General features: G+C 40.0%; 1 protein-coding gene across 24 annotated transcripts in view; it reads right to left on the bottom strand.

Moving 5' to 3' along the window:
- Window positions 1-6552: 6552 nt before the first annotated feature.
- Window positions 6553-14516, bottom strand: part of CAMK2D (calcium/calmodulin dependent protein kinase II delta) — a 172340-nt gene continuing 164376 nt past the window's right edge. For 14 of the 24 annotated variants that reach the window (XM_089525907.1, XM_089525915.1, XM_089525916.1 and 11 more), the window contains 3 exons: window positions 13843-13937; window positions 10549-10777; window positions 6553-8501 (listed from right to left, as the gene is read on the bottom strand). In XM_089525907.1, coding sequence (XP_089382033.1) covers window positions 8498-8501; window positions 10549-10777; window positions 13843-13937 — 328 coding nt within the window. In that variant the 3' untranslated portion in view covers window positions 6553-8497. Of the gene's footprint in view, window positions 8502-10544; window positions 10778-13842; window positions 13938-14516 lie in introns of those variants that run through there. The other 10 variants (XM_089525910.1, XM_089525918.1, XM_089525927.1 and 7 more) reach the window with 1 other exon arrangement.

Below are 14516 nucleotides of genomic sequence, written 5' to 3'. Positions count from 1 at the left end.
CCTGCCTTCCTCTGACACAGCTTTTGGGACAAAGAGGATCCCCCCCCCCAGTTTCCCCTCCCTCCCTGGGGCATGTGGCGGGGGGACCTGTGGAAATGACAGTTTGGAGCATGCACAGGAAATGTATTTATATGCTGGCAATGGGGATTTGTCTCCTTTTGATACTCAAATTCGAATCTGGCCCTAAGTAATGTGCCTTTAACCCCTTGTTGGGTTCTTGTGTGTGATAATCATTAGCAAATGGGCTTGCTTTTCTGGGATGGCACCACTTTAACCATTTTTGGGATGGACGCACATAGGTCCATGTGTAGAAAAGTCCAATGAGACAATAAGCAAGCACAATGGAATGTATGCAATCCTTTTCACAATGTTGGTGTTTAGCAGGTGGGTGATGTAGTGGAACCATCATGTAAGTAATAACAACAACAACAACAACAATAATAGGATTTATTTATATGCCGCTCAATCACTGGGAATCCAGGCAGCTTACAACAGAGGGGATAATAGAGAGTTCCCTGCCCTCAGGCTTACAATCTAAAAAGACACGATACAAAAGGAGAAGGGAATGGTGGGGGGGGGGGGGGGAGGGGATCAGGTCCAGCATTCTTCTCTCCCTCTGAGGCCTGGACCAAGGCAGATGGACTAGAGGGAGGGCTCTTTTTCTTAATAGAGGCCTTTGGTCAGTGTGAACTTGATAGGATTAAATTGCACTGGAGAGATTCATTCAGGGTAAACGTATCTATTAGGGTCAGATTCGGTATTGCTTCAATGAATCTGCCCGGATCTGCCCAGCACAAAAACGCAAGTGTGAATGGGGCCAAAGACTACTCTGTGGGTCATGTGGCCAGCATGACTGCACAGAACGCTGTTTACCTTCCCACCAAAGTGGTATCTATTTATCTACTTGCATTTACATGCTTTCAAACTGCTAGGCTGGCAGAAGCCAGGACTAGTTATGGGAGTTCATCCTGTCATGCAGTACTTGAGCCAATCTGCCAATCTTGCAATCAACAGAGTCAGCATCTTAAGCTCTATTGCTATTGCTGTAGGGTGAGATATGATTGATCCTGTGTACAGCTTGCTATCTTTATATCTTTGTATCTGCATTATGTCCAACACAAATGCTAAAGGTTTTTGTTCCAAAATGACAAAATTGTTGTCACAACTATCAATGATGCAAGTAGAAAGGATTCTGCATTAGTTTTTAGTTTGCAGCATTCTCTTAGCAAAAAGAAAAGTGCCACACTTTGTAAGACCACAAGAATGCTGGCTAGATGGGAGGAAATACACATTTAGTCAACTGCAGCTTTGTTGGCAGCAAAGATAAAATAGTAACAAGGGGATTCAACTTACATCATAATGCAGTTCAAGAAAACAGATGACAAATTTAAAATGTATTCAGCTCCTTGTATGGGAAGCCTTAGAAATGGTAACATGGGTGGGGAATTCTCAGCCTCCTCACAAGATTTTTCTGAAGCATGAGCGCAGACTTCGGAAAGTCTAGAAGAACCAGGGACGCAGCCAAGGGGGGGGGGGTTCTTGGGGTCCGGACCCCCCATTAGAAAAATGAATGGTGTGTGCTGCTGCACCGCAGCACCCAAGCCCCATTATAATGGTGGCACTTAGTCTGGACCCCCCCTTCCTAAAATCCTAGCTACGTCCCTGGAAGAACACAACTTTAGCAGCTGCAGTTCTGCAAGTGATTTGAAAAATATTAACCAGCAAACATTGTTGTGGACTGACATTTTATTTTCATTCCACATGATGTTTTCATAATGAATGAAACAGCCTAGAAATATATGGCTTCTTTCTTTTGTGCAAAGCTCCATTGCCCTTTTCAGGCTCAATAGGATGTTGCATGAAGAAGTAATCTGTGATATAAAGTGATGGAACTTTACAGCAATTTTCTCAGTCACAGTTGCTCTGATAAACACTGTTACAACACATAGGAATAGCTGCAAAATGTATCTGTATGCCATGAACTCATATGTTCTTTGTGGAAGGCACCCAGAGCAAAAAAATGTCTGTAGATAGATCTATTTTGATACTCTCAGAGGAATCCTGAAATAGCAAATAAGTGACCACTAGATGGCAGGACACTAAAAGTTTTATCCAAGGCAAGAACAGCTTTGCATTAATCTTTGACAACAACAATGTGAATGCCGGTGGATTTATTTTCATTGTCTTCTGTGTGCCTCCCATCTCACCCCAAAAGCATATCGCTTTAAAAAGACAAACTTTATATCCAAATGCTTGAAATGCAGAGACCTAAAATTTGCAAAACTAGGTGTCCATTTCAAACAGCACATTAGGTTCAAAGGGTAATGTTGACCCTGATCATGCCCAAAGATAGCAGAAGCTAAATTGACTGCTACATATTCATGGTTGGAGGACTTGACCTATGAGTTCTTCTCTGCAGATTATTTGCTCTACAATTTTTGGATGTTAAAATATCAGGAAGAAATTGCACAAAAGTCTTGGTGGTCTATTAGTTACTGACAGGGTTTTCCAATTCTAAATAATTTTATCCTTAACAAATAATTATGAATGTTTTATTTATTAATGTTATCCTTCCGTTTTCTCATCACGGCATACAAATATTCTTTCCATCCCTACTGGGGTGTTATGTTTTTGAGCCTAGTGCATTTAAGAGCATTTGGGACCCATTATCTCAATGTATGTGTTGTCATCAATTTCAGTAGAATGTGCACAGAAACATGGTAACACTGGGCCCATACAGACAGACCAAAATAAAGCTGCTTCGGATCAATTTGGAGGTATGCTGTTTAAATAATGCTTGCATCCTAAGAGGCCAGAAGCTTCACCAAAGCTGGGCTCCAGTCCTTAGGAGTGGAGCGTAGCTTTCGTGTGGGTTCCAGCCTCTTAGGATGCATGCATCATTTAATAAGCATTCCTCCAAAGTGACTCAAAGCAGCTTTATTTTGGCTTGTCTGTATGGGCCCACTGTTTGTTTCTTGATGTTCAATTCCTGCTCAAACATGTTCTAGCATATGATTGCTTACTTACTGCATGATGGGTCTAATTATTATTTCTTTCTCCTCTGATCTGCACATATCTTTGACTTTCTAGAGCAATGATGGCGAACCTATGGCACGCGTGCCAGAGGTGGCACTCAGAGCCCTCTCTGTGGAAACACATGCTGTCGCCCTAGCACAGAGTTTGCCAGAGTTTCTTACTAGAAAGCTAGAGGGACGTGGCACTTTGCAATAAATAAGTGGGGTCTGGGTTGCAGTTTGGGCACTTGGTCTGTAAAAGGTTCACCATCACTGTTCTAGAGTAAAAGAAGGCTGCTCTACTTCTGCAAAACATCCTGCACGATTCAGGATGTTGAAAAACCAGGACTTTAAATTGTGTGGGTGCCTACATGAACATGACAGGCTTCATGCTGCCTGAATTGTCCCTACTGTTGGGCAGAGTGGGGTGGCCATCTTAGGCAGCAGGTGCTGTGATTCACCAGCATGGTGTTACAGGAGAGAGTTATGAACCACTTACCTAGTTTCGGTACCTCTAAATTTCAACTACAGGTAAAGTAAGATGGTGCTCTCTGCCTACCACTGCTGAAGAAAAATTTAGCTGCCTGTCCCATCAACATTTACACAAGAAACCAAAGGAGGCACCATCATGTTATCTTCTCCAAGTAGTAAAATGACTTGGGACACCCCAGCCGGCTTCTGTTACATGACAGAAAGAACTGAGCTAGAATACAAGTCTCTGTTCTTCCTCGTTAAATTGTTATCCACCTGAACAGATCTTGGAGAGATATCTGCATAAAGTCTGAGTCTTTTAGTTCTACACTGACCAGCAATGTTGTTTGTTGTTGTTAAGTGCCCTTGAGGACTCAACCCTGTGAATGAGACATCTCCAAGTCCCTCTATCCTCCACTGCTCTGCTTAGGTCATTTATTAGGCATTTCTAGATAGGAAATCCATCTCCTAGTTGGTAGTGGGATGGCTTGAAGCAGCAGCAGGAAGATCAATTAAAGAATGAGACAGAAAAGCATGTTTTTTACTTTAATTGACAAACTCTAACAAGAGCAAAGCATGACTGCAGTATATGAGATGATGTGGACTCCCTTCATTAATGATTGATATCCACTAATCTCATTTGTAAAAAATAAGCCATTGGCTGAGTGTCTTCCTGAAAGACAACTCGTCAAACTTCTGCGGTAATTAACTTAAGTTCCATTATAATGATATACTGTCTCTGTACTGTCCCATATCAATGGGAAAATACAGAAACAATATATCATTAGAATGCATCTGTCTGCATCAATCAGTTTTTACATATTATTCTTTTCATTTTCAAATAAAATAATATATATATGTGTGTGTGTGTGTGTTATATATACTGTATAATCTTAATATTAAATAAAAATTTTATATGTATTTTTAAAAAAGAATAGCTTACAGAACACACCACATAAAAGGAAAGCATGTGAGGCCAAGAAAGTTGTATGGGTCAGGGCTAAACTAGTGGGTATTCCTAAGACATCTGGGATAGAAAAGCAGTGGAAGGAGGAAAGTGACAAGGGAAAGTAATACAAAATCTAATTGCAATCTTGGGTGGAGTGCAGAGGCTAAACCTTTCATTGGGTTCCAACGGGAGGTTCTAAAGAAAAGTGATTTCATCAAGTGGATTAATCTTTGGCATCAATGTGACTTCAGGAAGTCACAGGAATGTGACTTTGAAATATCATTTTCAAAACTAAGCCAAAAAAGGAAAAGAAGGCTCCTTCAATTTGTTCGGCCCAACTCATCATTACCTAACCCAGAAAAAAGTGGGAAGCAGCTCTAAAGTGAACACAGCAGGTCTGCCTAAATCTAGAAAGTTTCCTCTATTCCATATTTGATCTCTGGGTCAGAAGACATTTGTCAGCTGCAGAATACTCTGATCCTATACAAATCTTTAGATGAGTGCATTCATACCTACTGACTGATATCCTTAAGCAAATCTCCTGTTAGGAGGCTCTATTGTTTAATGGATCCAGCATGGTGTAGTGATTAGACTATTGGTCTATAATTCTGGAGACCAGGGTTCGAATCCCTGCTTAACCATGGAAACCTGTTGGATGACCATGGACAAGTCATACTTTTTCAGGCTGAGTGGAAGGCAAAAGACAAATCTTTCACAGACTGAGGGATAGTATCAGACCATTCAAGGAGGGAGTTGGTGACAGTGAGAGGGGAAAGTATAAGGCTTGGGAATGGTTTTATTGGGTGGGCAAGGCAGAATGTGAATATGAATTCTGAATATGAATGAGAGGAACATCACCAGCAACTGGGACAGAAAGCATTGCTAACAGATTATATTATAAATGGCCTGAAACCACAATATCCCTGCCATGTATATGAAGCTAATTCTTCCTAGTTACTTTTGAAAGGAGTTTGCCCTGAAAGATCACATAGCAGTGCTGGAATCCTATTGCTCAGTCCCAATTAGAGTAAACTCACTGACTCAATTGTTGAATGGTGAGTCAACACATAGATAAATCCAACAGCTTCAATGACTCTCCCCTCATTGAGATTAACAAAAGAATTTAGGCTTAAGCTTTTAAATAAATGAAGCCCAAGTGACTGCATAGAAAAGTCTTCAACGGCCCTGTACAGATGGGCACCCAAGTACGTACTCCATACATATTAGGGTTGCCTGGGGGCATCTCTTTTAGACGCCTGCAACCCTAGTACGTACGGAGTACGTACAAAATGGCAGCGCCCTGTTTACATGGGCACCGCCATTTTGACATAACGGACACCTAGCGTCCGCACGTTGCAGGGCCCAGGTGAAGTCGCGAGTGCACCAATGGTGCACTGCGGCATCACTTGCGCACCGCAAAAAGAAGCCGCTTTTTGTGGCTTCTTTTTCTGCCGCCAGGAAGCCTTGCCATTTGGAGGCTGAGGCTTCCTGCTGGCGAAAATGGAGACGGCGGAGGACCGCCCTTTTTGGGTGGTCTGTACACCGCCAACATTTACTTTTTTTGATCTAACTAGAACATTTCATTTAAGAAGCATGGCCCACTGGGGACTATGAGAGTTTTAGGCCAAAAAGTAACATTTCCAAGCTTACCCCTCCCCTTTCTCCTAAAACATTGGATCCTATTTTTCTGAAATGAACAGAAAGCTGAATGCATATAGGTGTTGTTTCATTCTTAGTAGCTGGAGTTGTCATGGGCAGGCAGCAGATTTTCTTCTATCCCAGTTGGGTTCCTTAATACATCTCATAGTTTTTTAGCCTTTGAGTGGGTGGCTTCTATTTGTTTCTATGGAATAAAACAAAAGCACTGCATGTAGGGTAAGAAAAAAAAATGCCTTCCATCTCTGAAAATGGCTGACCAAGGCCACCCTTCACTGACAGGGTTCCACAAGTGGACACCTTTGTAATACAGTATGCAATTTTCCTTTGTCTCTTTTACACACACACAGTAACTGTAAGGATTTTGCTAGTAAAATTTGAACAGCAATAGAAATGATAAGGTCATCACCAGGTTAAAGATCATACACCACATTCTCAAATAAAAACACTCATTGCTAAAGGTCAGCAGAAATCACAAATTTATTAATTCTTAAATATATCTGTCAGTTCTTTACCATTATGGCAAGAAATATATACACACACACATATACTGTGTCCCATGGTAAATTGCAGCGTTTTGAAATGACAATGGGTAAGGTGTATAATTCAGCTGGAGTGAACAGAACTAACTCGCACAGTTATTTCACACATATCTGTGTGGAAGACAGACTTGACTTGACCTAGAATAATATGGCAATATCACATGCTATGGTAAAAAGTGTAAAATAAAAATAAAAACCATACTTTTGTTAAATGTAAATACACATATACCACCTAAAGCTGCTTTGCAAAATAAGAAATTTATTACTTTTCTTTTTTAAAAAAATGCATGAGGCTTTTGCATTTTCACAGATTCCCACTGGCAGGTTAATATGGCTCAAGACATTTACTGTAGATGCTTGCTATAAATATTGCCATGGGTTAAAAGTATATAATCATCATCATCAGATAAGGTTAAACGTCTTCAACATATGTTTACAAGGAACAACACTGAGGTGTAAATGGTAAGAATCACCTTTGATTAGGAATTAATACAGACAGATGAAAGTTATACAAACTGGGACTTTCGTTTCTTTCTCTGCATTAAAATTTTCAAGCTGCTGCAAATTATAAATTTTACTTACTAAAAATAACATTGATCAAAGAATCATGCACTATACAGTGTTACAGAAAACTGATAGCCCCACTGTTGACCAACGTGAATAAAGAAACCACAAATCTAAAAAACAAAGTCCCTATTTTGCAGGATTATGATTTCACATATACACAACAGAAGCAATCAAACAGCAACTGAACAATCTGCTCTAAATTGACTCTGAATATATTTCCTGCTCATTTTGCAGGTAGATATATACAGCAACAAGAGGGTGGGAGGGTGTTAATCAAACCACAAAAAATGATTTATCCCACGTGTTTCAAGGCCGTCGAAAAGCCACAAGAAAATGGATAAAATAATTATTGTAAAAGTGTGATAGTGTTATTAGAAAACATGTTTTTCCTGGTAGTTGTTGTTAGATAATAAATTGCTACAAAATATGTAGACAAGTAAACTTCTGATACTAAGCTTTTAAGGCCTAATTGTTCTAGGCTACCACACATTAGTTTTTTTAAAAAAATCCCCTACAACTTACTTTAATAAATGTGCTGTACACCCATATGATTAAAAAATGTTTTATTTTACCCTTTCACCACCAAAACCTGTGCCAACTCTGTTCACTGCTCTGTTCTCAATGATCTAGAAATATTACTTCAAAGTATCTTTTTCCTGTAGTTAGAATACAGCTAAGCAAATGAGTTTTTTTTACAAAATCTTGCTGACCAAACAAGTGACAGATAATTCTAGATAAGTCAAGTCAGCAAACTATGCAGTTTTACTTCCAGTTTACACAGTGGTTCATAGGAAATATGAGTCCCCATGATCCCAAGCCTACAGAACTGCTTTGGTCTAATTATATATTTCTAATCATATGTCCTACAATAAGAAAGCTGGAATTTCATTCTTTCTGTTATGACCAAAGCAATATACAATAGTCTTTAAAAACAAATTAGTCAACAACAAAGTTGCAGTAACTGAAATATGCTTTTTCTAAACCTTCATTCTGATAGAATTTTTAAAAAATATATTGGCATGAGAAATATATGCTGTATATATTCTCACATTTCAATTTCCCCTTTTCTCTCATTTTGCAATTCCATTTTCAATTTGCATGGAATATCCATTTCACTGATTTATAAACAAAAGGTACCGATGGAATATACAACAAAATGATGCATCATAAATGTACCACATGTAGAAACTTCACAGCTTCATGCATTTAAAGAACATGCATGAAGAGGGCAAAGGAGAGGCTGAGATGGTAGCCAACCAAGTGTAGACTGTGGATGACGCAATGTGGCACACCGATGTTCAACTAGAGAGAGAGAGAGAAAGAGAGAGAGATTACAATTAATTATTGATACATTATATTTTCATTTTTCCTGATTAATTTCCAAAGCAAGTAAATACTAATACCATTTACACACACACATACAACCCCAAATAAATTGTTCAATATGCAAATTTACATTCTAACCAAACAAATAACATTTGGACAAAGGCCAGAGCCAAAAATTAGAATTGATATGAAGAGGGCTTCCTTTTGAACTGAAGCTGGACTTCAGCAGAAATGTCATGCAGAATTCAGGTTTTGGAATAGCAACAGGGGGAAAAGGCACAAAAATTAACAGTTTGGAGAATTAATAACTGATTTAAAAGACAGAAGCTGTACAACAAATGTGCACTACAGATTTGATTCACTTTGTTGACTCAATAAAGGGGAAAATGTGGATTTTTCCTAAAACTAAATTATGATTACTTTTTAATTCCAAACATTTTCTTATAGGACTACAATGGGCTCAGCTTTGCTCCTGAATGTATATGGATTCATCAATGCAAATTCTAAGAAATTATGTGCTGAAAAATTGGTTAGACAACAGGAAATACCAGGAAAGATACCAAATAAAAGTACTAATGATAATGTGACTTCTTGGTCACATTAAATATGCCACAAACGTTCTTTAAATAAAAAAGCCAATATGACCAGTGTTATAAAAATTTGCATTGCCTGACAATTTATAATCTGTAAAGTCGAAGGCTTTCATGGCCAGCATCCATAGTTTTTTGTGTTTTTTTCGGGCTACTTTGGAGGTATGCTGTTTAAATGACACACAAACCTTAAGAGGCCAGAAGCTGTACCAAAGCTGCACTCCAGTCCTTAGGACTGGAGTGTGGCTTTGGCGCGGCTTCCAACCTCTTAGGATGCATGCAGCATTTAAACAGATACATCTGGTTAAATGGGCTTGAGTCCATGAGCGCTTATGCCAAATAAAACATATTTAGGTGCTACAAGGTATGTTATTATTAATTTAATCATGCTCACTATGATTTTTTACAACAGTCCCTATTTTTTTAAACTGCTGTCTTTATTACTCGTTTATTGGATAAATTGGGAGTCATCTAAGTAGGGCACAAATGGTGCACTGCTTAGTGTTGAATTAGGGCAAAGGAGACATAGGTTCCAATTCCTACTTGGCTACAAAGCTCAAAGAGAGATCTTGGTGCTGTAGCTCCATCTTATGGAATCCTGGGATTTGTATATTCACAAAGTATTTAGCCTCTGCCAAAGAGTGTTGGTGCTTCACCAGACTACAAATCTCAGGATTCTGTAGGATGGAGACATGGCATGGCAGACATGGCAGTTAAAGTAAATAAAAATAATAATATTTTTTTTATTTCTATCCCGCTTTTTGCCAAGCAATCAAAGCGGCATACAGCAAGTTAAAATACAACTATATATACACAGTACCCCCCTTAAAACAAGATTAAACAATATAAGATTAAAAACCAACTAATCCAAACAAACAAACAAACAAACAATCATCATGGGCAGAGTCACTAGATGGAAAGTCTTCTCCATGGCTGAGTATTTTATTCCGGGAAGGCCTGCTGAGCAGTGTCAAACTGCATTGTTTCTAAGGTGTAGATGCGCCCTCTCTCAGCCTAGCCTACATCGTAAGTAGTGAGGATAAACATGGTGGATAAAGACAACGTATGTCACTTTGGAGGCATATGTGGTACTTTGGGAAGAAAGACAAGATATAAATAGAACATGATGATGATGACGACGATGACATATTTTGAAGAAAAGCAGTATTCAAGAAATGGATGACAGAATATGGGTCCTGAAGAAGGAAGAGTGGGGTTGAACTTCCCATTCAATCATTATTAATATTATTTTCAAAGTTTGGAAAAGTCACTGTTTTGGATGACAGATCCTAGAATCTTCCATCTACTATGGTCACTTGCCAGAGATTCTGAAAGTCTCAAAAAAGTCTCTCAAGTAACCTTTCCAAGGTGTGGTGATTTATATTAGTATTGATGAAGAGATCTGTGAACAGTCAGACAAGAATAACACTCACTTGATAGGTACTGTTGGTGATCCTGAACGATGAAAGTGAACATTCTGCCATTTCCCATCACGGCGGTGCCAGACTCGAGTCTCTTCTGACTGCATTGTCTTTGGCATGCCACTCCCATCCATGTACTGAGTCAGCCTGATATAGGCAATGCAGGCAGCATCATCACCCACAAGGTGGACATGAGGATTCAGGATAATGGTATGGATTGGCTTGTTGCTCTTAGACAAAGCTGAGGAGGAAAATGGTACTCTATAAAATTTGTAATGCATAAATGTGATGAAAACCAGAGGAATTTAGGCATAATAGGAAGTCATCTTTAAATAAATGGAACTTGATAAGACACTTAACTTGCTTACAGAGTACTACTATGAATTAAAATGTTGCAGTGTGTCACTTTTTAGGAAATCTTAGGCCCCATACAGACTGCCAAAAAAAAGGTGCTTCAAGTAAATTTATATACTGCTTATCAGTGCACTTAAACACTCCTTAAGCAGTTTACAAAGTGTAAGCTAATTGCCCCCAAGAAGCTGGGTACTCATTTTAGTGACCTACCGAAGGATGCCAGGCTGAGTGGACTCAGAGGCCCTGGCTGATATTGAGCTCACAGCCTTGTGGTTTGTGAGTGAGTGGCTGCTGTACAGGCATTTAACCACTGCACCACCAGGGCTCCAGATAAAACGATTGATATATGGTAGTTTTATCTGCGTAGATAAAATGGGATGCAGTGGATTAGTGGTTAAGATGTCAGTTTTGATGACTGTAAGGTTGGAAGATTGACAGTTCAAGGCCCAAATGTCACATGAGGGGCAACTGTCACTAATCCCAGCTTCTGCCAACCTAGCAGTTCAAAAGCATACAAATGCAAGTAGATAAATAGGTACCACTTCAGTGGGAAGATAACAGCATTTGGTGCAGTCATGCTGGCCACATGACCACCAGAGTAGTCTTTGGACAACGCTGGCTCTTTAGCCTAGTAATGGGGATGAGCATGTCAAGGGAAAACTTTTACCCTTTTTAAAAATGGTAGGCCAAGACATGAGTGCAGCCTTGAGCAAGTAGCATTTAAATAAATAAAAGTTAAACGCATCAATCCATTTAACATGCCTAGTGGTTGTTATTTAAGAGAAACTAAAGGGTAGATATGATGGTTGTGTCAAGTGATACATTTTGTTAAAAATTTTCCTTAGCTATAGACCTAACATCTCCCATGCACCTTTGCTACTCCCACTGTACAAGAAGCTGCTACCAGTCCTGGAAAATACATGCAAGAGTATGTTTTTGGTTGGGAGAGTATATGCTACTGCTTTGTTTGAGAAAACATTTTCTCCTTGGGGAAAACTTGTGCGCATTCAAGATAAAAATTAAAGATACCTTTATGGATGCAGTACTGGCAATATTTTCTACAGTATGTCTAAAATTCAAGCACCGGAGATGTCTGATTGTTTGGGGAACATGGATCCAAAACACACTGTAGAAATAATCCAGTTTGAGACTGCTTTAACTGCCCTGGCTCAATGCTAGGGAATTCTGGAAACTGTAGTTTTGTGACATTTAGCTTCCTCTGTTAGAGACCTCTGGTGCCACAATAAACTAGAATTCCCACAATTCACTAGCACTGAGCCAGGGCAGTTAAAGCAGTCTCAAACCTGATTATTTCTGCAGTGTGATTTGGACCATGCAGACTAAGGCGGGTTACACACCGCCATTAAAGTATGCGCAGAGCGCGTACTAGGGTTAGGGAGGTGCAGTGTTTCTGCACCTCCCTAACCCTAATATGCGCTCTGCACGTAAAAAATGACGGCGGCCGTTCCAGACGGCTGCCGCCATGAGGACATCACAGCCACGCCGTCTCTATACAGGGCGGCGCGGATGTGACGTCCTTGCTCCATGCCAGGGCGCCTAGTGCGCCCTTAGCACGGAGCAGGAAGGAGCTCCATTTCGGAGCTCCTTCCTGGTTTGCGGCGCCGCTTTGCATCGCTGGGCACAGCCTTCAGACGGCTGCACCCAGCGAAGCAAGGGAGAAAGGGGCCAAGCGGCCCCTTTCTCCTTCTCCCCGCCGCCACGGGGTGTCCTTGGGGCTTGAAGCCCCAAGGACACCCCTTTTCAGGCTGCGGGGAAGCGGCGTTTTGCTGCTTCCCCGCAGCCTGAAAAGAGGCGGATCGGGGCCTCAGCGGCTGCCGTTCTGGCAACTGAGGCCCCGATACACAGGGGAAAGGGGTGTGTACAGCCCGTCCCAAATGGGCGGTCTGTAACCCGCCCCAGACTCAATAGTTTGCAACTTGCCTAAATTCACCAATAATGCTCTATAGGCAGAGCTATCTCTGGCTATGCAATATGAGAATTGTTTAAAAAAAAGAAAAAGACCTGCAGAGCACCATTATCCTGAATTCAGTGGGCCCTCAGTATCCACTGGGGGTTTGTTCGAGGACCCACCATGGATACCACAATCCGTAAATGCTCCAGTCTCATTAAACGCAATAGTATAGCTAAATAAAATAGTAAGTGTCCCTTATATAAAATGGCAAAATCAAGGTTTGCTTAGTGAAATTTATATATATTTTTGGATATATTCAAGCTGTGGATGCTTGAATCCATGGATAGGAAATCCTTGTATATAGAGAGCCAATTGTATTTTTTTTTAAAAAAAAATGTTTGTAACATACTTTACAATTTACTGAATTGTTACCTGAAGCGGGACACTGTGCCGCCACCACATTAGCTTGCTTGCAATATATGATGAAAGAGTATGTGTCTTTCTTAATAAGACTGAAAATTGAATGGATCCAGGCCTTTAAAACATAATTTATGTGTTGTGAGAACAAGAAGCTCTTTTGTGACATTGTTGCTTTTCTCCCACATTCAAAAACAAAACAGCTTCCACCAAGGCTATAGGCTACATTTTGGAGAAGGGAAATAGCAAACAACCTCGGAATATTCTTTGCCACCAAGGAGTAACAGGTGCTTTAAGCTATACTTTGAAGAAAGGAAATGACAAACCACATCTGAATATTCCTATGAAATTCACAAGGTCGCCATCACTTGACAGGTGACTTGAAGGCATGCACGCATGCATACACACATATGGAAACAAGAGAATGCCTTCCACTTTTGATTAAACAGATACTGAGTACAAATGTGGCAGAATAAATACATAATTTCCATTAACTGAGGCCTAATATCTGCCAGGCTCACATAAGCAATACCTCAAATAGTTTAAATCATGGTAACATGATATGCAGCTTTATGACACTCAAAATATTAGCTAGAATGACATAAATATCAGGAAAAACACACCATTTTCAAAGTAAAACCGGTGGAAGTCCATCCCTTCTACAAGATTTCCCAAAGCTTCAGGCTCAAATGAGGTAAGGCCAGGGTCACAGATTTTCCTATAGTGGGAGAAAAAGACCCTTTCATCACAACTGTAATATATGATAAAGATTTATCAATTGGAGTAACAGAGTACAAGGCTGTCTTCTTCCAAATTAGGGAGCCCTGGTTAAATGCTGGTATTGCAGCCATAAGGTTGTGAGTTCAATCCCAGGGGTTCCAAGGTTGATTCAGCCTTCCATCCTTTCATAGATAAGTGGTACAGAAATGTACATGCTATTGCTATTAAATCTGGTGGACCCATCAAACTATATTAGGTGTATTCTCTACTGAGATATATACCGCAATTGTGTAGATCTCAAGGAACAATATTGTTGACTTTATATATCCTCTCCCATGAAAAATGGCATAGTTATTGGTGTTTTGCTACCTGAAGTGAAGAACTGGATGCTGCCTTTCCCAGGTCCATACACAGATACCAATAGCAGCGGATAATGAATATCAGCACTAGCTATAAGACAAAATCCTCTGTCACACTGAAGTCAGCATAAGTGTTTACTGGCCCAGAAGAAGTTGTATGAATCATACCACTCTGTCCTACAAGGGAACAGTTGGAGATCTCTATATACAGCTGAGGT

The sequence above is a fragment of the Sceloporus occidentalis genome, unplaced genomic scaffold (genome assembly GCF_023333645.1).
Source record: "Sceloporus occidentalis isolate IW3139 unplaced genomic scaffold, rSceOcc1.0.p SCAF_5, whole genome shotgun sequence".
NCBI lineage: Eukaryota > Metazoa > Chordata > Lepidosauria > Squamata > Phrynosomatidae > Sceloporus > Sceloporus occidentalis.
This window is presented reverse-complemented; position numbering and strand designations above follow the sequence as displayed.